The sequence below is a fragment of the Bubalus kerabau genome, chromosome 5 (genome assembly GCF_029407905.1).
Source record: "Bubalus kerabau isolate K-KA32 ecotype Philippines breed swamp buffalo chromosome 5, PCC_UOA_SB_1v2, whole genome shotgun sequence".
In the NCBI taxonomy this organism is placed as follows: domain Eukaryota; kingdom Metazoa; phylum Chordata; class Mammalia; order Artiodactyla; family Bovidae; genus Bubalus; species Bubalus kerabau.
Window position 1 is genome coordinate 29,088,685 of NC_073628.1, and position 25,441 is coordinate 29,114,125.

Here is a 25,441-nt window from a genome sequence, read left to right on the forward strand (position 1 = left end):
AAGAGATAATCCACATGGTTTCTGTATTTTTCATCTATATCTGTTATTGGTAATGGGCTTCATTTCTTTCACTGGATCTGTTTTCTTTCTCCTTCCTTAACAACTTCCTTCATTGTTTCTTGTAGTGCCAGTCAGCTTGCTATGACTCAGTTTTGGTTTATCTGAAATTATCTCTATGTCACTATCATTTTTAAAATGCGGTTTTATTGTGCCTCGACTTCTGGATGTATAGACCATTCACATTCAGTGTGATTATTGGTGTGGCTAATGTGTGTCATCTTGCTGTTTCTTTTCTACTTGTCCCAGGTGATTTTGTTCCCTGTCTACTTTTTTATGTTCATTTTTGCAATAAGTGTTTTGTAAGATTGCATCTTATTTTGATTCCTTATTAGTTATAAATCTTCATTTTGTGGTTCTACTGGTTGCTTTTGTGTTCATAGTATTCACCTTTAAGTTATCATAGGCTACCATCAAGTGCTATCACTCTACTTCACTTAGAAGAACCTTAGAGGAAGACACTTCCATTCCTTCCCTGTTGGTCTTTGTGCTACCGTTATACATTTTATTTCAAAGTGTATTAAACCTTCAAATACATTGTTTTTTAAATAAACAGTCAAAAATCATTTTAAACTATTTAAATAATAAGAAAATAAGAATTAAAAATTTTCACTAGAAATAATAATCTTGGGTTTACAATGCTGACACCATTTCCAGTATTCGTTTGTTCTTTTGTGTGACCCATATTTTCATCTGTTATCATTTTCCTTCTGCCTGAAGGACTCTCTTTAAAATTTCATGTAGTGCTAAAAGGCTAGTTGTGATTTCTTTCAACTTTTATATATCTGAAAGGTCTTTATTTTACTTCATCTTTGAAATTTACTTTTGCTATGTATAGAATCCTACGTTGACAGGTTTTTTTATTTCTTTCCATGCTTTTAAAGCTGTTATTTCACTGTCTTTTCACTTGCATTGTTTCACAAAAGATATCTGCTGACGTTCTTATCTTTGTTCCTCTGCATGTAACATGTCTTTTTTTATCCTTCCGACTACTTTTTTACTTTATCACTATTCGAAGGAAATTTGATTATGGTGTGCCCCCCTGTTTTCTTCTTCATGTCTCATACCTGAGGCTCAGTGAGCTTCTTCTTTTATATATACTTTTCAATGCCTTTGGAATAATTTTGGATAAGATTCAATTTTTTCTTCCTATATTCCCATTTCTTATTCAGGGACTCCAATTGCACATATATTAGATGACTTCACTTTCTTGTAGAGTTTGATTCTCTTTTAATTTTTATTTATATTTTTGATTCTTTCTATTCTTAGTCTTAAAGTTCACTAATCTTGTACTTTGCAACATCTCATATGCCAGCAGCCTCATACAGTATATTTGTCACCTCATACATTACAGTTTTTAATCTCTCTTAGTTTGATTTGGACATACATACACACATAGACACATTTATATATAGCATATATAATATTATACTATATGTTCTAGTTATCTATAATATATAGTTTATATAAACTTTTTTCATGTTTCCCAGTTCAGTTACTCAATCCTGTCTAACTCTTTGCGACCACATGGACTGCAGCACGCCAGTCTTCCCTGTCAATCTCCAACTCCCAGAGCTTGCTCAAACACATGTCCATCAAGTCGGCGATGCCATCCAGCCATCTCATCCTCTGTTGTCCCCTTCTCCTCCCAGCACCCAATCTTTCCCAGCATCAGGGTCTTTTCCAATGAGTCAGTTCTTTGCATCAGGTGGCCAAAGTGTTGGAGTTTCAGCTTCAGCATCATTCCTTCCAGGGAATATTCAGGACTGATTTCCTTTAGGATTGACTGGTTGGATCTCCTTGCAGTCCAAGGGACTCTCAAGAGTCTTCTCCAACACCACAGTTCAAAAGCATCAATTCTTCAGTGCTCAGCTTTCTCTATGGTCTAACTCTCACATCCATACATGACCACTGGAAATACCATAAGTTTCATTATATGGACCTTTGTTGTCCAAGTAATGTTTCTGTTTTTAATATGCTATCTAGGTTGGTCATAACTTTTCTTTCAAGGAGCAAGCGTCTTTTAATTTCATGGCTGCAGTCACCATGTGCCATGATTTTGGAACCCAAGAAAATAGCTTCTGTCACTGTTTCCATTGTTTCCCCATCTGTTTGCCATGAAGTGATGGGACTGGTTGCCATTTTTTTTTTTTTTTTGGATGCTGAATTTTAAGCTAGCATGTTCACTCTCGTGTTTCACTTTCATCAAGAAGCTCTCTAGTTCCTCTTCAGTTTCTGCCATAAGCATGGAGTCATCTGCATATCTGAGGTTATTGATATTTCTCCCGGCAATCTTGATTCCAGCTTGTGCTTCATCCAGCCCCACGTTTCACATTATGTACTCTGCATATAAGTTAAATAAGCAGGATGACAATATACAGCCTTGATATACTCCTTTCCCAATTTGGAACCAGTCTGTTTTCCATGTCCAGTTCTAACTGTTGCTTCTTGACCTACATACAGATTTCTCAGGAGGCAGATAAGGTGATCTGATATTCCCATCTCTTGAAGAGTTTTCCACAGTTTGTTGTGATCCACACAGTCAAAGGCTTTGGTGTAGTCACTATACCAGAAGTAGATGTTTTTCTGGAATTCCCTTACTTTTTCTATGATCCAATGGTTGTTGGCAATTTGATCATTGCTTCCTCTGCCTTTTCTAAATCCAGCTTGAACATCTGGAAGTTCTTGGTTCATGTACTGTTGAAGCCTAGCTTGCAGAATTTTGAGCATTAACTTGCTAGCATGTGAGATGAGTGCAATTGTGCAGTAGTTTGAACATTCTTTGGCATTGCCTTCCTTTAGAATTGGAATGAAAACAGACCTTTTCCAGTCCAGTTCATGTTTCTAGTTAACTCTTTACATGAATACAATTATAATAACTGTTTTAATTTCCTGTTTTCTAACATCTCTGTCAGTTTTGTTTTGATATCAAGTGACTTCCTTCCTCTTCATTTTGAGTTAGATTTTACTGTTTTCAATCATCATAATAATCTTGTTTGAATATCAGTCATTGCTGATTTTACCTTTTGGATATTCAGTATTTTTGTAGTCCTTGAAATATTTCTGACTTTTTTTCTGGGAGATAGTTAAGATACTTACACACAATTATACCATTTTGAGTCTTGCTGTTAAGATTTTTAGTGGAGGCCAATGGTGTATTTAATATGAAGCTAATTATTCTACACTTCTGAGGCAAGACCTTTTCGTGTACTCCAAAGTACTTCTTTGGGGCTTCCCAACTGGCACTAGTAGTAAAAAACTCACCTGCCAATGCAGGAGACATAAGAGAGTAAGTTCAATCCCTCTGTTGTGAAGATCCCTTGGAGGAGGACATGGCAACCCACTCTGGTATTCTTGTCTGGAGAATCCCACGGACAGAGGAGCCTGATGGGCTACAGTCCACAGGGTTGCAAAGAGTCAGACATGACTGTAGTAACTTATCATCCAGCACTATGCAGTGAATTATGAGAATTTTCAGTCTAGCTGTGGAAGCAGGCAGTAGGCCCCTCCCTAGGTGACCACCAGGTACTGTTACCTCTACTCTATTCTGATTATCTTTCTCCAGCCTTGAGTAGTTTCATGACACTCATTTGCTGATCAGTACTTTGCAAAATGCTTGAACAGGACACTCTGCAGGACTCCAGAGTCCTCTATGTACAGCTGTCGCCCTCCATTATTCTGTTCTGCAAGCTCTGGCTGTCTTGTTCTCTCCTTACCCTCAACTCCACATCCTTAAGCTAGGTAGTCCACTGGGCTCCTCTTGTGCCCCTCCCCCAACTTGTACCAGGTCCAGACCTCTCTCAAGCTAGCAAATAGGGCAAGTGCAGGACTCTTCTCACGTCTTTTATGTCTTTCAGGGTTAATTTTTCCACACTGCCTAATTTCCAATATCTTTTTTTTTTTTTTTTAATGAATGTTTTATTTTATTTTATTTTTGTGGTTTGTTATATTTTTATTTTTTATTTTATTTTTAAACCTGAAACACTGTATTAGTTTTGCCAAACATCAAAATGAATCCAATATCTTAAAACTATTTTTTCATATATATATATATATATATAGTTTGGTTTGTTCTGCTGTTTTGGGTGGGAAAGTAAGTCCAACTGCTGTTATTCCATCTTTAGTAAAGGTAGAAGTCTATTTTTCAACTCAATATCTTTTTATTTCAGTCCTTGAACACATTTTTTTTTTTTTTTCTGTAAAGTTCTGTCTACTATATCCACCATCTGGGTATAAGTGGGGTTAGTTTCTATTATCTGCTTTTTCTTTCACATGGTGACATTTTATTTCTTTAGATGTATAACATTTTTATTGTATGTCAAATATTATGTTCCTATATACTAGAGGTAGAATTTTCCTTTGAAGAGTATGTATTTTCGTTACAGCAGGCAGTTAAATTGGTAGACTCAAGCTCTAATTTCTGTCTCCTCTGTGGTAGCATTGACAGAAATCTGTACTCGATTCTTTTCCTGCACATTTGTTGCTAACAATAAGTTAGATCATCTTTAGGCCTGAAATGGTGCTAAATCACAGATGATGATAAAAGAGAAGTTCCTTCTTCCTCCAAAATATGCAGGAGGCTGTATGGTATAAAGAAGGTATTCCGGAGTCAAATAAACCTTGATTTAAATCTCTCTCTGCTTCTTTCCAGGCGCTTTACCGGGAGCATATGATTTAAACATCTAAGCCCCCATTTTCTGTTTAAGGTGGTTCAAATTATGTCAGAGCCATTCTGAGGATCAAATGAAGTAGGGAATATAAAGCGCTTGTCAGAGGGCCTGACACATAGTAAATAATTAATCAGTAGAAGTTCAAACATTCTATTTGGTAATGAGAGAAACTCTAGCAAGAAATACAGATTATTCTCAAATAGAATGGATATAAGTTAAATATGGTTGCAGAACCGTGTTAAAGAACACAGTAGGAATTCAGGTGATAGAATTGTTAAACCCTATAGGAATTTAGAGGAGAGCAAGAGGATTTTATTTTTTGTGTGGGATTAAAATTTGTTCTTGGATTTTAATTAAAAAAAAAAAACAAAAAACAGTCACTTACAGAGTGGGAAACATGAAATGAAATTGCCCATAGAATGTGGAATACTAAGGCAACCAGGCCAGAGTTGTGCCAAGGTTTTCTGTTGATACCTGTGGCGGATTCATTTTGATGTTTGGCAAAACTAATACAGTGTTTCAGGTTTAAAAATAAAATAAAATTGAAAAAAAAAAAAGAATTTTGAGAAATAAAAGAATTGGTTGGCAAATTGACTCTTTGAATGCCTGATAGGAGGTTTTTATAATAATGATAATTTTTTAAATACTATAGGAGCCAGATATATTAAAAACACAGAATCATAGAAATTTCAGACTGATAGTGAATATGATCTAGCTCATTTTTTAAAAATTAACAATGTACATCTCAGTGGAACTTTAATAGATCTATACTAGGGACATGTCATTGTTATTATACTACAGAAATGTATTACTGCTTAATGGCCACTCAAAGTGGGTCTGTCTGGAGATTCACCTGGTCTGCCTAAGAAAGCCTCCATGGACACCCGGAGCTCTGTTGAAGACTAGGTGAAAAACACTGGTCTAGTTTAATCTTTGCTTATTATAAAAATAAAAGAATTAATGTATTGAGTTGCAAAGCAACTTGCCCATGCTGGACTAGCTGTCACATGCCAGAAAAACTATTGTGATTTTAATGAAAAATTTTCTGAGCAATTAGTTTTGGGAACATCAGCCCTATATGTTCTGTGAATTGGAGAGGACAGTGATGGAAAACCCGCTCAGGAGATACTGCACTCATTCGGGTCTGAGAAAAAAAGGAACCGGAGCATGGTATGCTCAGCAAATGTAGAGAATGAATGAAGAGCAGATTTTTCAACCATGTCAAAGGAAGAATTTTCAGTGAATGTGCCTTCCCTTCCTCTGTCTTTGTTCACCAGCAAATATTCCTTTCGTGCCCACTGAATTCCAGGTCCTGGTCTGTCATGTCACCTCATGGGGCTTCCAGTGTGGTTAGGAGAAGACAGACAGACATTGGATATGCATGTAAAGTATAAAGTATGTTTATATAGACGTGCATGTAAAGTACAAAGTATGTTAGGTAGCAATAAGGACAAAGGAGAAAAACATAGAGAGGATAGGGAATAAGTAGATATGGTTGTAATTTCAGATGCTGTGGCCAGGCAAGGGCTTGCTGAGAAGGTGCATATTTTTTTGTACAGATTTGGAGATTGAGAGATTAAGCCATGGAAATATCTGCTAGAACATTCTAGAAAGAAGAACAGCATATGTGGACAACATATGCAGTGGCTGGAACATGACTGATATGCCTGAGTAGTAGCTGGGAAGTCATTATGGCTGTCTTGGCCAGTATAAGCAAAAGGGTCAGTGTTTGATGAATTCAAAGAGATAAGATCAGGCTGATCATGTGGGGTTTCTTTGACTTTATATTCATTGATTGTGAGGAATGAGAGCTAGGATGGAGTATTGCGAAGAAAAATGAGATTGATACATAGAAAGATACATGGTGTATAACATTTTGGGGAGAATAAATTTGAAATGAAGAGACCTCTGAGGTTAGCTAATTCATAGGCAACAGTAAATGGGTATATTAACTTTTGTTGGCAGTCAGATTATAGAGTTGTGGATCAGAAACCCTCCAGATTAGAGATGAAAGTTGCAATGGGATAAATTGATTCTTTCTGGATGAATTTAGGAATGATTTGTGCAGAGAATAATCAAATAAAAAGAAACACTTTGGAGGTAAAATAGGAAGGTACAGCCAGGAAGAGACTGATTTTCTTGTGCCAACTCAGTAAAAAAGAGATTTACAAAAGGTGGAGAAGAGTCATATCACCAGTGCCATTGATGCTATTATTAATAGCAGACACCTTTCAGTTTAATGGACCAAAACTATTGCTAATCAGGACTTACAAAGAAGAGACAGTAATAATGATGTCACCATATATTCAGTGTAACAGTTAATTGACTTCTGGAAGTTGTTCATGCCTTGTTGAAGCTTTGTTTGTGAGGCAGACAAAACATTTATTTTTGCTATTGCAAATTGACTAATGAAGAAACTGGGGTACAGAGAGATTGCTTAAACTTGATAACACCATTCAGCTGGTTAGCAGCAGATGAAGACAAGCCCAAAGCCCAGATCTGCCATCTTATAGGGAGTTAAAACTGGAAGAGGACCAAAGTGTGCTATAGCACAGGCCTTGCCTTATACATGAAAGCAATAGAATCCTTGAGACTTGGACTGTCTTGACCTGGACACATAGCTCCTTTGTGACCAAGTGGGGATTAGAAATTAGAGAATGTTAATGATTGCAAACATAATGAGTGCCTGCCTAGCTTGGTAGTGTAGCTTTCCATTGATCTCATTCAATCCTTAAAACAACAATGTGAGCTAAGTAATACCCTTTCCTTTAGAGCTAAGGAAACTGAAAGCTGAAAAAAGATAAATAACTGCTCAGAGTTTTCTATTTAGGCAGTCACGGAGCCAGGATTCCAACTCAGGTTATCTGACTACAAAGCTTTTCCCATTTGCACATTATTTTGATTCTTGGTTTTCAACACAAAACCACTTTTTTACCTGCCTGTATAATCTTCATTGGCGCTGAAGTTTTTTGTCTTGTTTGCTTATTTTCGTTTTTAGAAACTGTGTCTACATGATTCTGACCTGAGCACAATTTTTCCCCTTAATATGTAAAGGGGTCTATGAAAACGGGAAAAACTGGCTGTAACAGTAAAGCAGCTCCAACCTGTGAATTGGCTCAATAAGACAGAAACGTATTTCTGCTCACATGAAGAGTCCCTGACAGTTTCAGGTCTCTGTAAGGGCTCTGCTCTGCCTAGTCACGCAGGGAGCCAGGCAAACCAAGGCTCTGCCGTTTTCAACATGTGGCCTCCAAGTTTCCCCGTACATCAGCCTCCAGGGAGAGAAGGTGGGAATAGCATGGAGGGTCATAGGAGACATGTTGGGAGCCATTCTGGAATTACATTATTTCTAACTTCAGAGTTGGAGCTTAGTCATGTGGTGTCACCCATCTGAAAAGGAGTGCTCGGAATACACGCTTGGGAGCCGAAGAAGGAGAAAAGATGGAAGAGCTAGCCTATTCCTACTGTAGAGCCTCTCTTTTTATTTTTAACTTTTTATTAAAGTATAGTTGGTTTATAATGTTGTGTTAGTTTTTGGTATACTGCAAAGTGATTCAGTGTGTATACACACACACACACATACACACGTGTGTGTATTTCAGATGCTTTTCCATTACAATAAGATTACAATATTTCATTATCAATATTATAAGATATTGAATACAATCCCCTTGCTATACAGTAGGTCTTTGTTATCTGTTATATATATATGTTTTATATATAGTTGTGTGTATCTGTTAATCCTGAGCTAATTTCTCCCTCACCCCTGCTTCCTCTTTGGTAATCATAAGTTTGTTTTCTATGTCTGTGAGTCTGTTTCTATTTTGTAAATAAGTTCATTTGTATAAATTTTTTTAGATTCCATATGTAAGTGATATCATATATTTGTCTTTTTCTGACTCACTTCACTTAGTATGATTTTCTCTAGGTCCATCTGTGTTGCTGTAAATGACATTATCTCTTTCTTTTTCTATGGCTGCGTACACTTTTGTTGTATATATGTACCGCATCTTTATCCATTCATCTGTTAAAAGATACTTAGGTTGTTCTATGTCTTGGCTATTTATAGCACTTACAAATGGTGCTGCTATGAACACTGGGGTGCTTGTATCTTTTTGAATTAGGGCTTTTCCCAGATATATGCCCAGAAGTGGGCTTGCCGGATATTATGACAGCTCTCTTTTGAGTCTTACAAGGAATCTCCAGACTGTTCCCCACAGTGGCTGTACAATTTGCATTCCCACCAAGAGTGCGGGAGGGTCCCCTCTTCTCCACTCTTTTCAGCATTTGATATTTGTTGACTTCTTAAGGATAGCCATTCTGACTGGTGTGAGCTAATTACCTCCATGTGGGTTTTTTTTTTTTTTTTTTTTTTTTTTATTTTTTTTTAAATTTTATTTTATTTTTAAACTTTACATAACATGTGGTTTTGAGCCTCACTTTTTTATTTGTCTTTTTAGTTTCCCTCATGTATTCTGAGATATGCTATGCTCAGTAAAGTCCTGGAACTCAGCAAATATACAATAATAATCAGATTTGCACTCACTATACTTGAGCACTTTATGGTATAACTTCCACTCCCTTAAATTCACGTAATTGGTGGGGGAGGAGAGAGTCCAGTTTTATGGGATGTATATTATAGATTTGGGCTTCCCAGGTGGCACTACTGCTAAAGCACCAACCTGCAAAATGCCAGAGATGTAAGAGACACGGTTCAGTCCCTGGGCTGGGAAGATCCCCTGAGGAGGGCATGGCAGCCCACTACAGTGTTCTTGCCTGGAAAATCCCATGGATAGAGGAGATTGGCAGGCTATAGTCCATGAGAATGCAGAGTCAGACACGACTGAAGGAACTTAGCATGCATGCACATACCCATGTTACAGAATCACAGATTCTATTCCTGAATGTTTTGCAATATCACAGCTGTGTCAGAATACAAATGAGCACTTTTAAAGATCCAGAAATCATCTTTCAGTCCTAACCAGTTACCTGATTACAAGTTAATAAAAGCTTTTTTCTGTCTTCTATTTTTAAGCAGAAATATAGATGTCAACATTAATAACCTATTCAATGGGAGAAGCAATAGATTCCGCTTAATGTTCTTTTTTGTTCATTTCTATGAAGTTTGATTTTGTTATCCCTGATCTACAGGTGAGAAAGCAAAGATTTGGAAAAAAAATCTAAACAATACAGTAGTGTGTTGGTGAACAGGAGTTTGAAGTCACATTTGTGTCCAAAGCCAATGTTCTCAATCATGGTTATACATTTACATTTTGTTGTCCTGATAGACTCAACATGTCTGGTGTAAAGAGGCTTTATCTTTTCATCTCTTTATCAGAGGGTGGAATACAGCTTCATACAAGTATGCCCAATAAACTTCTGTTGAATGAGCAAAAGCATCAAGTTTTCCCTTATGACTCAACATACAAACCTGTAGAAAAGTTATAATCCAGCTGCAGCTGGAACCACTATTTCACTGTGAACTTCAGCTAATTCATATGAAATCTAAGAGAGAGGAGATCAGCTGAGGGAAGAGATTGATCTGACTGAAGAAACTAGAATTTTGCAAGAATCCAAGGAGGTGTTTGTCAATGACTTTTGATAGCAAATTCACTGTACATTCAAAATAGGATTAAATGTGTTGCTTAGGATACATCCTGTGAAAAAAAGCTTTGGTAGCCATCATGGTAAATTAAAAACTCAAGGCACAAATAAGACTCTTGATTGAAGACAACTTTACCTGTGTGTCTTTTGTTGCTTGTTGTACTGCCTTAAAAATCTCTGAAAATTAGACTCAGAAGCAAAGTCTTAAACAAACCAAACCAAACCAATCAAAAAAAAAAAAAAAAAGAAACTACATGTTGTCTTTTAGAGGTAAATAATATATAAAGATTAAACTGTGACCATAATATTTCGTTTTGTGAATTGACTTTGTATCGCTCTGATTTGCAAACGGCAGGATCTCTTGTGGTACTTTGAATCTCTTTCATTCATTCATTCCTACAAACTGTTATTGGTCACTTTCAAACTACTTTACAGTCCCTTATAATCACATAAAATGTACACCTAAGATGTTGTCTCAATTCTTAGAAACTCTGCATTTCAGTGATGTACACAAAAGGGGAAATGCTGCTGTGCTTAAATAGATGTGTGTGTACACATTGAATCACTAGGGGAGATAGGCACTGTATGTCTAGAGGAGTTGGAGAAGGTAGTGTCAGCTGGGGTTGGAAGGATGAGCATATATTAAATACTGCTTTTTCCTGATCAAGTTCCTGGATTTCATGGATCATGTTGTCTTCATTTTTGCATCTGCTACCACACAAATATCATCCTTGACTCATATTTTCATCTCAGTGTATATTTAGATAATTGAAAAAATGTATTATCTCTGTAAAAATCATTCTTTATTCATTTGCCAATGACATGATGTGATAGAAGAGTGACAAATATGGATTCTAGCTCATTCTGAACTTGGTCTCACCATTTGTCAATTGTGTGACCTTGCCTCTCATGTGAATTATCATATTGTTGTTGTTTAGTCACTAAGTTTTGTTCAACTCTTTGTGACCCTGTGGACTGCAGAACTCCAGGCTTCCCTGTCCATCACTATCTCCTGGAGTTTGCTCAAACTCATGTCCATCGATTCGGTGATGCCATCCAACCATCTCATTCTCTGTTGCCCTCTTCTCCTCCGGCCCTCAATCTTTTCCAGCATCAGGGTCTTTTCCAGTGAGTTGGCTCTTCACATTGGTGGCCAAAGTATTAGAACCTCAGCTTCAGCATCAATTCTTTCAATGAATATCCAGGGTTGATTTCCTTTAGGATTGACTGGTTTGATCTCCTTGCTGTCCAAGGGACTCTGGAGTCTTCTCTAGCACCACAATTCAAAAGCATCAGTTCTTCAGCGCTCAGCCTTCCTTATGGTCCAACTCTCATATCAGTACATGACTACTAGAAAAACTTTATCTTTGACTATATATTGGATCTTTGTCAGCAAAGTGATGTCTCTGCTTTTTAATACACTGTCTAGGTTTGTCATAACTTTTCTTCCAAGGAGCAAGCATCTTTTAATTTCATGGCTGCAGTCACCATCTGCAATGATTTTGGAGCCCAAGAAAATAAAATCTGCCACTGTTTCTATTTTTCCCCACCTATTTGCCGTGAGTTATTATGTAGCAGACACTGAATACAGAAATGAATACTATAGATTCCACGCTCAAGAATCCTCCAACATCTCTCCACCATTTTCAGGTCTGTGCTGGATTAAACTGAAATTTAAACAAAACTCTAGGTTTTGTTATAGGAAGGAAAAATGAATGTTTTGTTTGTCTGTTTCCTTTGCGATGGCTGACACTGGCTGATGCAGCCGGGCACCCTGTAATTTATCAGGATTCCTTAAGACAGGGAGCCGGATTCCATAGTGAACTCACCGAGACCCCATTCCCAGAGCATCTGTCTTGTTTGTTTGCCTGTAGCAAGTGCTGACTGGTAGAAACAAATCTCTTAGGACAAAGGCAGCCACAAGCCATTTACCATTTTTAATGTACCTGCAGTATCACTGAAAAGCTTCCAAGTATTTTCTGTATTTGGGTTTGCGGTGGTTGCTTTTAATACTACTGTGACTACATGGAAGAAATAGTTTTCTGAACACGATGAAAATATGATCACCTCTCAAGTGCAGCCTGGTTTCCTATAAAATGAAATTGTTAGCTTCAGTTATGGACCTGACCCACAGAATAGAAAGGCGCAGCCTTGTTTCCAGGTGCTGGTCTGTCATGAGCCTTGATTATCCCCAGTGAGTCCCCAGAAACTGCTGTGGTCAGTGCAGCTCCCAGGCAAGGGATGCCATGGCTACTTTCCTAGTTTTCACTATAAGCCAGGGGTTCCCTAGTGTCTGTAAAGTAATTGTAGATGTATAAATTGCTTGTCTTCACTCCCTGTAAGAGTTCCCTATGCTACACAGGTAGCTTCTACCCTGCTGGAAGCTTTTGCTAGTCTCTCTTACTTCAGTTTGGGAATAAAAACATCTGTGAATTGAAAAAAAAAAAAAATTGAACATCTTTCACTACTCCTGCTCCTCCTAGAAACTGCTTATTAATTGAGGGCAGGGGAATTATTTGTAAGATGTTCAGATATTTTAACCTCCAAACTGGGTTGGTTTTGAGAGTGAGTGGGGCAGCAGGTGACCCTGAGACCAACCAGAACATATGACTGTTTTGGTTATTTGGGAAGCTTTTGTTTTTATATTTCCTGGTTTCTTGACACATTAACTGTGGCTAGATGGTTGTTACCTAAGTATTGTCCTTAGTCTAGAAGGAGCAGGGTCTGTGGGGATCATGACTGCCATTCTGGAAGCTTTGGAAATAAATGCCTGAGGCCGAATGTGTTGCTGCTTTGTTACAGAGACTTATCTTTCAGCCTCATATAGAGGTGGTATCTCTGAAAATCAGTCTTACAGTTATGTCTGTTCCTCTTGGCGACCTGCATTTAGAAGTAGCCAAACTGACTTCATAACTTAGGGCCAGTCCTTCCCCTCTGTGAGACATAGCCTCAGGTCACTTCTCTGTTTCAACTTTTGAACATTTTAATGATCCAAGGTGTGTCCCACTGAACCACATGGCTATAAAATTTCAGAAATGAGAATATGGCTGTTGAAAATCTATTTGTTGGAGATGTATACTAAATGCACACACAACCTGCCTACAGTGGCTGAAGGTGCACAGAAGCACTTGATCCTGAGGGCTGATTTCATTTAGAAACCTAAGGGATGTGCTAGGCCAAAGGAGAGCATGAAGGGAATGCGCCAGCCATGAAGGAATAAGATGGCACTTGGCAGAAAAAGACCACGATGGAGTTGTCCAGAGAGCTGCATCATTCTCTATACTTGACTCAACTGCCATGAGATAAGAATGGCAGTTTTCAAACTATGTTCACAGCCTTGTACACAACTCAGGACTTTTCAGGGACATCGTACCACAGGTCACCGATTGCCCCTGAACTGATGCCAATGGCGGGGCATGCGGAACAGGACTCCGAAGGACACTGTACCCATTGTGTGTTATGTGCCTGTGCACCAAGTTGCTTCAGTCATGTCCGATTCTTTGGGACCCTATGGACTATAGCCCGCCAGGCTTCTCTGTCCATGGGGGTTCTCCAGGCAAGAAAGCTGGAATGGGTTGCCATGCCCTCCTCCAGTGGATCTTACCCACTGAGGGACGGAACTCATGGCTGCTGCATTAGCCATGGTGGTGGATTCTTTACCACTGAGCCATCAGGGAAGCCCGTGGGCTTTATTCATTTCAGTCACTCAGTCGTGTCTGACTCTTTGTGACTCCATGGAATGCTGCACACCAGGCTTCCCTGTCCATCACCAACACCCAGAGCTTGCTCAAACGCATGTCCATTGAGTCGGTGATGCCATCCAACCATCTCATCCTCTGTCATCCACTTCTCCTCCTGCATTTAATCTTTCCCAGGATAAGGATCTTTTCCAATGAGTCAGTTCTTCACGTCAGGTGACCAAAGTATTGAAGTTTCAATTTCAGCATCAGTCCTTCCAATGAATATTCAGGACCGATTTCCTTTAGAGTTGATTACTTTTATCTCCTTGCAGTTGAAGGGACTTTCAAGAGTCTTCTCCAGCGCCACAATTCAAAAGTATCAATTCTTCAGTGCTCAGCTTTCTTCATGCTCCAGCTCTCACATCCATACATGACTACTGGAAATACAATAGCTTTGACTAGATGGACTTGGTTGACAAGTAATGTCTTTGCTTTTTAATATGCTGTCTAGGTTGGTCACAGCTTTTCTTCCAAGGGCAAGCATCTTTCAATTTCATGGCTGCAATCACCATCTGCAGTGATTTTGGAGCCTCCAAAATAAAGTCTCTCTCTGTTTACATTGTTTCCCCATTTGCTGTGAAGCGATGGGACCAGATGCCATGATCTTAGTTTTCTGAATGTTGAGTTTTAAGCCAACTTTATCATTCTCCTCTTTCACTTTCATCAAGAGGCACTTTAGTTCCTCTTCACTTTCTGCCATAAGGGTGGTGTCATCTGCATATCTGAGGTTATTGATATTTCTCCCGGCAATCTTGATTCCAGCTTGTGTTTCTTCCAGTCCAGTGTTTCTCATGATGTACTCTACATAGAAGTTAAATAAGCAGGGTGACAATATACAGCTTTGACATACTCCTTTCCCGATTTGGAACCTGCCTGTTGTTCCATGTCATGTTCTGACTGTTGCTTCCTGACGTGCATACATATTTCTCGGGAGGTAAGTTAGGTAGTCTGGTATTCCCATTTCTAATAATTTTCCACAGTTTTGTTGTGATCCACACATTCAAAGGCTTTGGCCTAGTCAATAAAACAGAAGAAGGTGTTTTTCTGGAAATCTCTTGCTCTTTTGATGATCCAACAGATGTTGGCAATTTGATCTCTTGTTCCTCTGCCTTTTCTAAATCCTGCTTGAACATCTGGAAGTTCACAGTTCACGTACTGTTGAAGCCTGACTAGGTGGATTTTGAGCATTAAATTAGCTAGCATGTGAGATGAGTGCAATTGTGTGGTAGTTTGAGCATTCTTTGGCATTGCCTTTCTTGGGATTGGTATGAAAACTGGCCTTTTCCAGTTCTGTGGCCACTGCTGAGTTTTCCAAATTTGCTGGCATACTGAGTACAGCACTTTCACAGCATCATCTTTTAGGATTTGAAATAGCTCAACTGGAATTCCATCACCTCCACTAGCTTTGTTCATAATGATGCTTCCTAAGGCCCACTTGACTTCACATTCCAGGATGTCTGGCTCTAGGTGTGTGATCATACCATCGTGGTTACCTGGGTCATGAAGATCTTTTTTGTATAGTTCTTCTGTGTATTCTTGCCACCACTTCTTAATATCTTCTGCTTCTGTTAGGTCCATACCATTTCTGTCCTTTATCGTGCCCATCTTTGCATGACATGTTCCCTTGGTATCTCTAATTTTCTTGAAGAGATCTCTAGACTTTCCCTTTCTATTGTTTTCCTCTATTTCTTTGCATTGATCACTGAGGAAGGCTTTCTTATCTCTCCTTGCTATTCTTTGGAACTCTGCATTCAGGTTCTTATATATTTTCTTTTCTCCTTTGCCTTTTGCTTCTCTTCTTTTCTCAGTTATTTGTAAGGCCTGCTCAGACAACCATTTTGCCTTTTTGCATTTCTTTTTCTTGGGGATGATCTTGATTACTCCCTCCTGTACAATGTCATGAACCTCCATCCATAGTTTCTCAAGCACTCTGTCTATCAGATCTAATCCCTTAACTCTTTTGTTACTTCCACTGTATAATCGTAATGGATTTGATTTAGGTCATATCTGAATGGGCTATTAATTTTCCCTACTTTTTTCAATTTAAGTCTGAATTTGGCAATAAGGAGTTCATGATCTGAGCCACAGTCAGTTCCTGGTCTTGTTTTTGCTGACTGTATAGAGCTTCTCCATCTTTGACTGCAAAGAATATAATCAATCTGATTTCAGTATTGACCATCTGGTGATATCCATCTGTAGGGTTGTCTCTTGTTTTGTGGGAAGAGGGTGTTTGCTATGACCAGTGTGTTCCTTTGGCAAAATTCTGTTAGCCTTTGCCCTGCTTCAGTTTGCACTCTGAGGCCAAACTTGCCTGTTACTCCAGGTCTTGACTTTCTACTTTTGCATTCCAGTCCCCTGTAATGAAAAAGACATATTTTTTTGGTGTTCTAGAAGGTTTTGTAGGGCTTCATAGAACCGTTCAACTTCAGCTTCTTCAGCGTTACTGATTGGGGGTATAGGCTTTTATTACTATGACATTGAATGACTTGCCTTGGAATCAAACAGAGATCATTCTGTTGTTTTTGAGATTACAACCAAGTACTGTATTTTGGACTCTTGTTGACTATGAGGGCAACTCCATTTCTTCTAAGGGATTCTTGCCCACACTAGTAGATATAATGGTCATCTAAATTAAATTCACTCATTCCAATCCATTTTCATTTACTGATTCCTAAAATGTCAATGTTCACTCTTGCCATCTCCTGTTTGACCACTTCCAATTTACCCTGATTCATGGACCAAACATTCCAATTTCCTTTACAATATTGTTCTTCACAGCATTGGACTTTACTTCCATCACCACTCACATCCACAACCGGGCACTGTTTTGACTTTGGCTCTGTCTCTTCATTCTTTCTGGAGTTATTTCTCCACTCTTCTCCAGTAGCATGTTGGACACCTACTGACCTGGGAAGTTGATCTTTCAGTGTCCTATCTTTTTGCTTTTTCATACTGTTTATGGGGTTCTCAAGGCACGAATACTGAAGTGGTTTGCCATTCCCTTCTCCAGTGGACCACATTTTGTCAGAAGTCTCCACCATGACCCGTCCATCTTGAGTCACCCTACATGGCATGGCTCATAGTTTCATTGGGTCAAACAAGGCTGTGGCCCGTGTGAATAGTTTGATTAGTTTCTGTGACTATGGTTTTCATTCTATCATGTGGTTTTCATGTGCTATATATTAGTATTAGTTTAATTTCTTTTTATGTAAGACTGCTGTAGTATAGGTATTTCCAGGAGAAATAGGGGAAGATTCCCAGCCAGCAATTGCTATATTCCAAGAAATAATTACCTGAAAAAGCTATGTAGGATAAGCTGAGCCTACCATGACAATCAACAGCTCATCTTTCTGCAGGGGTGTCACTTTCCTTCAGCTCAGAGGCAAGTCTTTGGGCTAGAGAATCTGAGTGATCCATGAATTTGCTGATTCTATGAAGCCAGATTCTAGAGCAAAGAGAGCCTTGAATACTTCCTTTAATGAGGGATGACTGAAGAATGAGTAGCTCTGATTGACTATCATAAATCAAGTCATTTAGTGAATCGGCAGTTGTAGAGAGAGATAGAACAGTAGTTCCCAAATTGTGCTCCCCCAAACCTTAGTTTCATAAGCTACAATCCAAAGAAAAAGCACTCTGCAGACAAATAAATATGGGAAACAGTGCCTATTATGATTCTCCTCTCCAAGTTACAGGGCATATAAATATGTTAAATCTCTGAGACTGAAATCTAAAAATCATTAGCTTAACACTGTTTAAGATAGAGTTTCCTGGACTTATTTGTTCACAGATATTTTCAAAGAATACCAAGCAATATCTGGAGTTACTCTTTTGGAATCATCAATTTAGAGAAGAATCATATTCTCTGAATGACAGACCTGTGTCAGACATCCTCAATTTAGTTTTTGGTGATTCAGCATATGCAGTTAGAGATGTCTTCTTGACCATCAGCTCTCATCCATTGTTCAATTCATGAGAGAGCATCCGAAAACTGAAGCTTTCATTTTGTTTGAATTCTGGGGAAAAAGATGGGACTTGGTTCTTCCAGTAACTTTCATTTTAGGTGAATTACCAGTTTTAATCAGTATGTTGACATGAATGTGTTAGGTGTGTTAGGTGTTTATTAAAAGGTTAGTGTCAAAAGAAATTAATGTCCTGGTGGGCTTGTGTTTTTCTCTGAGGCAGATATTGATGAATGTACAGAGGGGATCATTGAGTGCCACAACCATTCCCGCTGCGTTAACCTACCAGGGTGGTACCACTGTGAGTGCAGAAGCGGTTTCCATGACGATGGGACCTATTCACTGTCCGGGGAGTCCTGTATTGGTAAGCAGCTTTCAGCCATGCCCTCCATCCCTCTGGACTTTTGTAGGAGCGGCAGCCTGCTTTGGTAGTCTATTCAGCTCCCAGTGTTAAAATATGACCCCTCACTGGTTAAACTCATCAGTTCTCAAATTTGCTCCCTCTATAATTCAGGGATCAGGCCAGGGATTATGCAATGTAGAGTTTTAGAACTATTATTCAAAAACTAGGGCAGTCAGAGGACAAAGCCTGAGTCTGTAGGCTGTGGTGTTTAGTTCTTTCTGAAGGAAACCATGATGACTTGCTAGAATTTTTTGCAGTTTGAGATGCAGCTGTGGGAGAAAAGGAAATATTACTGGACATAGAAAGTTCAGTTTAAATCTCAGCTCTTGTACTACAAATGTCACTGCACCTCTCTGAGCCTTCATCTGTGAATATATAAAAATGTGGATAATAATGCACATATTTATATTATTAGATTTAAATGGGATGCCATATATTTAAAGATTATAAGCTTTGGATTGATGCACAAATATAATAGAGTCAAATTAACCTTATTATTGTTGCTATTATTGCTGCCATCATCTTTGCAAGGTCTCCTTTAATCTCTTTTCTGCTTGTGGTTCTGTTACCAGCTGAACAGAGGAAGTTAGCAGATGGAGTTCTTCACCTTTGAGACCTTATACCTTTCATGAAATCCAAACAACTGATCAAGAATGTAATTGTTTCCATGAGAACCTTAACCAATCCAGTTATTTCATGTCATGTGGACTCAGCTGAATTCTTAATGCTGATTTGAGCTGACCCAGAGGGCAAGCATTCTGACCATGGGTTCTCAAAGTTCAGAATGCTGAATTAGAAAGTGGAAATTTGATTTTGAAAATCCATTGTCTCTGCTCACCGCGTATCTTTTTTTTTTCTAAAGGTTGCTTCTAAGAACCAATCAGTGTTTTTGCAACTTCTGCCCTGAGATGGGCTCTGAAGCAAAGATGAATTAGGGAACAGTAAGCACACAGCTTGTCCATTGCAGTCTTGGTATTACTGTTGAAAGGCATGCAGCATAGTTGTTGCAGACATAGACCCTTAAGCCAGACTCCCCTGCAGTCAGATTCCAGCTCTGCCATGACTAAGTATGCTGCAAGATCTTCTCTAAACTGTACCTCAGTTATCTTGTGTGTAAAATGGAAATGGTCATATGTTTCTGCATACTCAGCACTCTGTCTCATACTCCATCCCTATTCTTTTTATTGTTAAAGCAATGATTTGCAACTTCACGGAGAGCTTTGCATTTATCCTGGGTCTTCATATACTTCCTTTACTCCATGGCCAGGAACTTCTGTATATATGCAACTCGTAGTAGATAGATGTTATGTAAATAGGAATAGATCAAATAGCTATTGTTATTGAGCGCCAAAGAATTGATGCTTTTGAACTGTGGTGTTGGAGAAGACTCTTGAGAGTCCCTTGGACTGCAAGGAGATCCAACCAGTCCATTCTGAAGGAGATCAGCCCTGGGATTTCTTTGGAAGGAATGATGCCTAAGCTGAAACTCCAGTACTTTGGCCACCTCATGCGAAGAGTTGACTCGTTGGCAAAGACTCTGATGCTGGGAGGGATTGGGAGCAGGAGGAGAATGGGGAGACAGAGGATGAGATGGCTGGATGGCATCACTGGCTTGATGCATATGAGTCTGGGTGAACTCTGGGAGTTGGTGATGGACAGGGAGGTCTGGCGTGCTGTGATTCATGGGATTGCAAAGAGTCAGACATGACTGAGCGACTGAACTGAACTGAACAGATTGGAGATAGAAAGATATAATTTTGATATATGTGATATTACATTCGGGGACTAAAAACTTTCACTTTTAAAAACTGTATTTGATACCAATAAATGTGGGATGCTTAGCTTTTTGTTCATGAGAGACCATAGAGATCACCTCGTTGATACAATTGACCACCACGGTGTCACACACTTCTGTATCTTTGCACGTGCCGACCCTCTGTGGGTGGAATGGAGCAGAGCTCTGACTCAGGAATGACCCTCTCTTTTCCTGATCATGTTGATTTGAAAATGAATTTCTGCTCATTTCTCTAACTTCAGCTCAGATTTTACCAGATCGCCATGAAGCGTTCTCTGAAATCTTCATAGGAGTTATCAGTCCTCTCCTCTGCTAACTCTAGAGCTTCTATTCTGGCATATGTTTCTGTAGCTGTTCTACTGTTCAGTTTATTGTTCTTGTACTAGTCTGCAAACATAAAATAAGGTTCATTGTTCTGTCTCTCCAGCGAGATGCTTTGGTAATTGGTGTTCAGTAAATGAAAAAATGCAACCATAGTTCATCTGTCCAATAAAGAAATACAGTCACAGAAAGAGTAACACCTTGCTTCTGGCCTCACAGCTTATTTGGTACAAGTAGGGACGTAACCCTAGGTCAAAGGTGACCCTACATCCCAAATGCCCGGGACAACCCCACTTTATACCTCCTCTGATGTAATTATCAGTCATGCCCTGTCACTGTCATAAATGTCCCTGCTAGGATGACAGATGCCATGGCCACCTCACCTACTGATTTCTCTCTGCCATGCTGAGTGGTGTGCCTGGGGGAACAGAGCTCTGCCTCCCCGGGGATGCACTTTCTTCATCCATGAACTGATTCCAGCTCTGCACAGGAAAACATTGGTGAGCTGGAGTCCTTGGCAAGGAACTAGGGTTGTTTTAATTAGTAACATTTTAAATTTGGATAATTGTTCATCTGAATTCCCTTTCATTTCCTCACTAAAAATAGCTTTGTAAATGAGTCTTACTAAGAACAGGAATCTGACCATCATTTAGGTTTTTGTTTTTTTTTTCCCTCTTGGTAATTGAAAGCACTCTTGGTTCAGAATATTTCTTGGCATAATAGATGTATAAATCTGAGCATATCACTTTCATGGTATATCCTTCTAATGCCTTCCCAGTAAATGTAAAATAAATTTCTAACTCTTTTCATGGTCTTTCCTCCAGGCTTTAGGTGACATTGTCCCTGTCCACTTATTGGGCTTTCTCTTATATATGTTAGCCTTTCTGATCTTTGCATGTCTTGCACGTGACAGTGAAATCACTTGGTTTTAGGGCCTTTGCCTTTGCTTAAACACTGCCTGGAACACTCACTATCTGTTTTCTTGCATGTTTTTAAAATGAAATATAGCTGATTTACAATGTTGTGTTAATTTCACATGTATAGCATGCATGTGTGCTAAGTTGCTTCAGTCATGCCGGACTCTTTGCAACCCTATGGACTGTAGTCTGCCAGGCTCCTCTGTCCATGGGATTCTCCAGGCAAGAATGCTGGAGTGAGTAGCAGGCCCTTCTCCAGGGGATCTTCCAAACCCAGGGATCGAACTCACATCTTTGATGTCTCCTGCATTGGCAGACGGGTTCTTTACCACTAGCACCACCTGGGAAGCCTGTGTATAGCATAGTGATTTTTTTTTTTCTTTGCAGATTATATTCCATTAAAAATAATTACAAGATACTGGAAATAATTTCTGGTGCTATACAACAAATATTTATTATCTTTTATGTATAGTAGTTGGTATCTATTAATCTCATACTCCTATTTGTCCCTCCCTCCTTCCACTTCCCTTTTGGTATCCCAAAGTTTGTTTTCCATGTTTGTGTGTCTGTTTTGTAAATAAGTTCATTTGTATCATTTTTTTTTTAGATTCTACATGTAATTGATATCATATATTGTTTTTCTTTCTCTGACATATCACTTAGTATAATGTTCTCTACATCCATCCATGTTGCTGCAAAAGGCAGTAGTTTGTTCCTTCTTTATGACTGAGTAATATTCCATTATGTGTATGTGTGTACACACACATATATACCACATCTTATTAAGTTGATCATTTGTTGATGGACATTTGAGTTGTTTCCATATCTTGCCTTTTGCAAATAAGTGCTACTATCCTGGAATGTGAAGTCAAGTGGGCCTTAGAAAGCATCACTACGAACAAAGCTAGTGGAGGTGATGGAATTCCAGTTGAGCTATTCCAAATCCTGAAAGGTGATGCTGTGAACGTGCTGCACTCAATATGCCAGCAAATTTGGAAAACTCAGCAGTGGCCACAGGACTGGAAAAAGGTCAGTTTTCATTCCAATCCCAAAGAAAGGTAATGCCAAAGAATGCTCAAACTACTGCACAATTGCACTCATCTCACATGCTAGTAAAGTAATGCTCAAAATTCTCCAAGCCAGGCTTCAGCAATATGTGAACTGTGAACTTCCAGATGTTCAAGCTGGTTTTAGAAAAGGCAGAGGAACCAGAGATCAAATTGCCAACATCTGCTGGATCATGGAAAAAGCAAGAGAGTTCCAGAAAAACATCTATTTCTACTTTATTGACTATGCCAAAGCCTTTGACTGTGTGGATCACAATAAACTGTGGAAAATTCTGAAAGAGATGGGAATACCAGACCACCTGATCTGCCTCTTGAGAAATCTGTATGCAGGTCAGGAAGCAACAGTTAGAACTGGACATGGAACAACAGACTGGTTCCAAATAGGAAAAGGAATTCGTCAAGGCTGTATATTGTCACCGTGTTTATTCAACTTATATGCAGAGTACATCATGAGAAACGCTGGACTGGAAGAAACACAAACTGGAATCAAGATTGCTGGGAGAAATATCAATAACCTCAGATATGCAGATGACACCACCCTTATGGCAGTAAGTGAAGAGGAACTCAAAAGCCTCTTGATGAAAGAAAGTGGACAGTGAAAAAGTTGGCTTAAAGCTCAACATTCAGAAAACGAAGATCATGGCATCCAGTCCCACCACTTCATGGCTAAAAGATGGGGAAACAGTGGAAACAGTGTCACTTTATTTTTCTGGGCTCCAAAATCACTACAGATGGTGACTGCAGCCATGAAATTAAAAGACGCTTACTCCTTGGAAGGAAAGTTATGACCAACCTAGATAACATATTCAAAAGCAGAGACATTACTTTGCCAACAAAGGTTCATCTAGTCAAGGCTATGGTTTTTCTTGTGGTCATGTATGGATGTGAGAGTTGGACTGTGAAGAAGGCTGAGCGCCGAAGAATTGATGCTTTTGAACTGAGGTGTTGGAGAAGACTCTTGAGAGTCCCTTGGACTGCAAGGAGATGCAACCAGTCCATTGTGAAGGAGATCAGCCTTGGGATTTCTTTGGAAGGAATGATGCTGAAGCTGAAACTCCAGTACTTTGGCCACCTCATGTGAAGAGTTGACTCATTGGAAAAGACACTGATGCTGGGAGGGATTGAGGGCAGGAGGATAAGGGGACGACAGAGGATGAGATGGCTGGATGGCATCGCTGACTCGATGGACGTGAGTCTCAGTGAACTCCGGGAGTTCGTGATGGACAGGGAGGCCTGGCATGCTGCGATTCATGGGGTCGCAAAGAGTCAGACATGACTAAGCAACTAATTTGATCTGATCTGATGAACATTGAATGCATGTATCTTTTCACATTGAAGTTTTTGTGTTTCCAGATATATACCCAGGAGTGGAGTTGCTAGATCATATGATAGTTCTATTTTTACTTTTCAAAGGAACCTCCATACTGCATTCCACAGTGCCTGCCTGCATGCTAAGTCGCTTCAGTCATGTCCAACTCTTTATGACTTTATGGACTGTGGCCCACGAGGCTCCTCTGTCCATAGGGATTTTCTAGGCAAGAACACTGAAGTGGGTTGCCATGCCCTCCTCCAGGGGATCTTCCCGACCCAGAGATCAGACTCATGTCTCTTACATCTTTGCTTTGCCATGAGGGTTCTTAACCACTGAGCCACCAGGGAAGCCCATTCTACAGTGGCTACACCAATTTACATTCCCACCAGAAGTGTAGGAAGTTCCCCTTTTCTTAACATCTTCTCTAGTACTTATCATTTGTAAACCTCTTTCTTCATTTATTTCTTAGCTCAAATGCCTCTTTTTGAGGAGACTCTCCCTGACCATTTTATCTGAAGTAGTTGCTTCATTATATCACACTCTTTTATGCCTTTTATAGCATTTTTTTTGTTTTCATATGTATTTTGCATATGCATATGTGTAACTGTCTACTGCCACAATCGTACAGATCCTTGTAGGGCAGAAACCTTGTCTGTATTTCAGCACTGTACATTCGTTGCTTTATCATGTACACACAATGTAGGCATTCAATGCATGTGTGTCAGATGATTGCAGGACTAGATAGAACTCTATCAGGACAAGTTTATCTTGTGTTGGGGCTGACACAACTAGTTGTGTAGACCGCAGTGAGTAACATAAGATGCTGAACATCACAACATCATGTGAGTCTTTTGTTTCAGAAAAAATGTATTTATTAAGAACAACCATTACACCCGTACTGTGTTAAGCCTTCTGGGAATATGGGTTTGAAGAAGATAAGATCTTTGTTCTTGGGGGATTTATAATTTGAAATATACGGAATCATAATAACGTATCTTAATAGCACTGAAAATTAGCACATAAAATAAGCTGTAAATAACATCAGCTACTAATGCTTACATTTAAAAGCAATAGTGGCATCTAAGACAGTCTTCTTTTAAGTATTTTAGGAACATGCACTCAGCTATGTTTTTTCCCCAGACAATAGCAGGGATGGCATATGTTGGCATCTAAAATGTGGCAGTTGCAGGCTTTTAAGGGAACAGTCACATGTCACTCCTTGCCATTTTTCTTAGATGAGGATAACACCTGCTGTATTGACTTCATCAGTTACTGTAAACATCTAAGGTTAGTCATGTCGTAAAGAACAGCACCCTTGCAAGATTTCCCATTGCCTCTTTATCCTGAAGTATACTGATCATACAGTTGAAGAAATGACTAGTTTAGGTATTGTAGAGACAGACAGAATCATCCTTCTTGGGGAGTTTATCAGAGTCTTGTTTGTTTCCCTGTCTCTCTCTCATTTGCTTGTTTATAATTCCAGGAGAGATGGACACACAAAGATTTACTGCTGCTGCTATGTCACTTCAGTCGTGTCTGACTCTGTGTGACCCCATAGACGGCAGCCCACCAGGCTCCCCCGTCCCTGGGATTCTC

The 25,441-nt window shown here is 39.2% G+C and overlaps 1 protein-coding gene across 2 annotated transcripts in view; it reads left to right on the forward strand.

Annotated features, from left to right (window-relative positions):
• NELL1 (neural EGFL like 1) overlaps positions 1–25,441 on the forward strand; it is a 1,034,994-nt gene that overhangs the window by 946,600 nt on the left and 62,953 nt on the right. For both annotated transcript variants that reach the window (XM_055581358.1, XM_055581357.1), the window contains one exon: positions 18,254–18,394. In XM_055581358.1, coding sequence (XP_055437333.1) covers positions 18,254–18,394 — 141 coding nt within the window. The remainder of the gene's footprint in view (positions 1–18,253; positions 18,395–25,441) is intronic.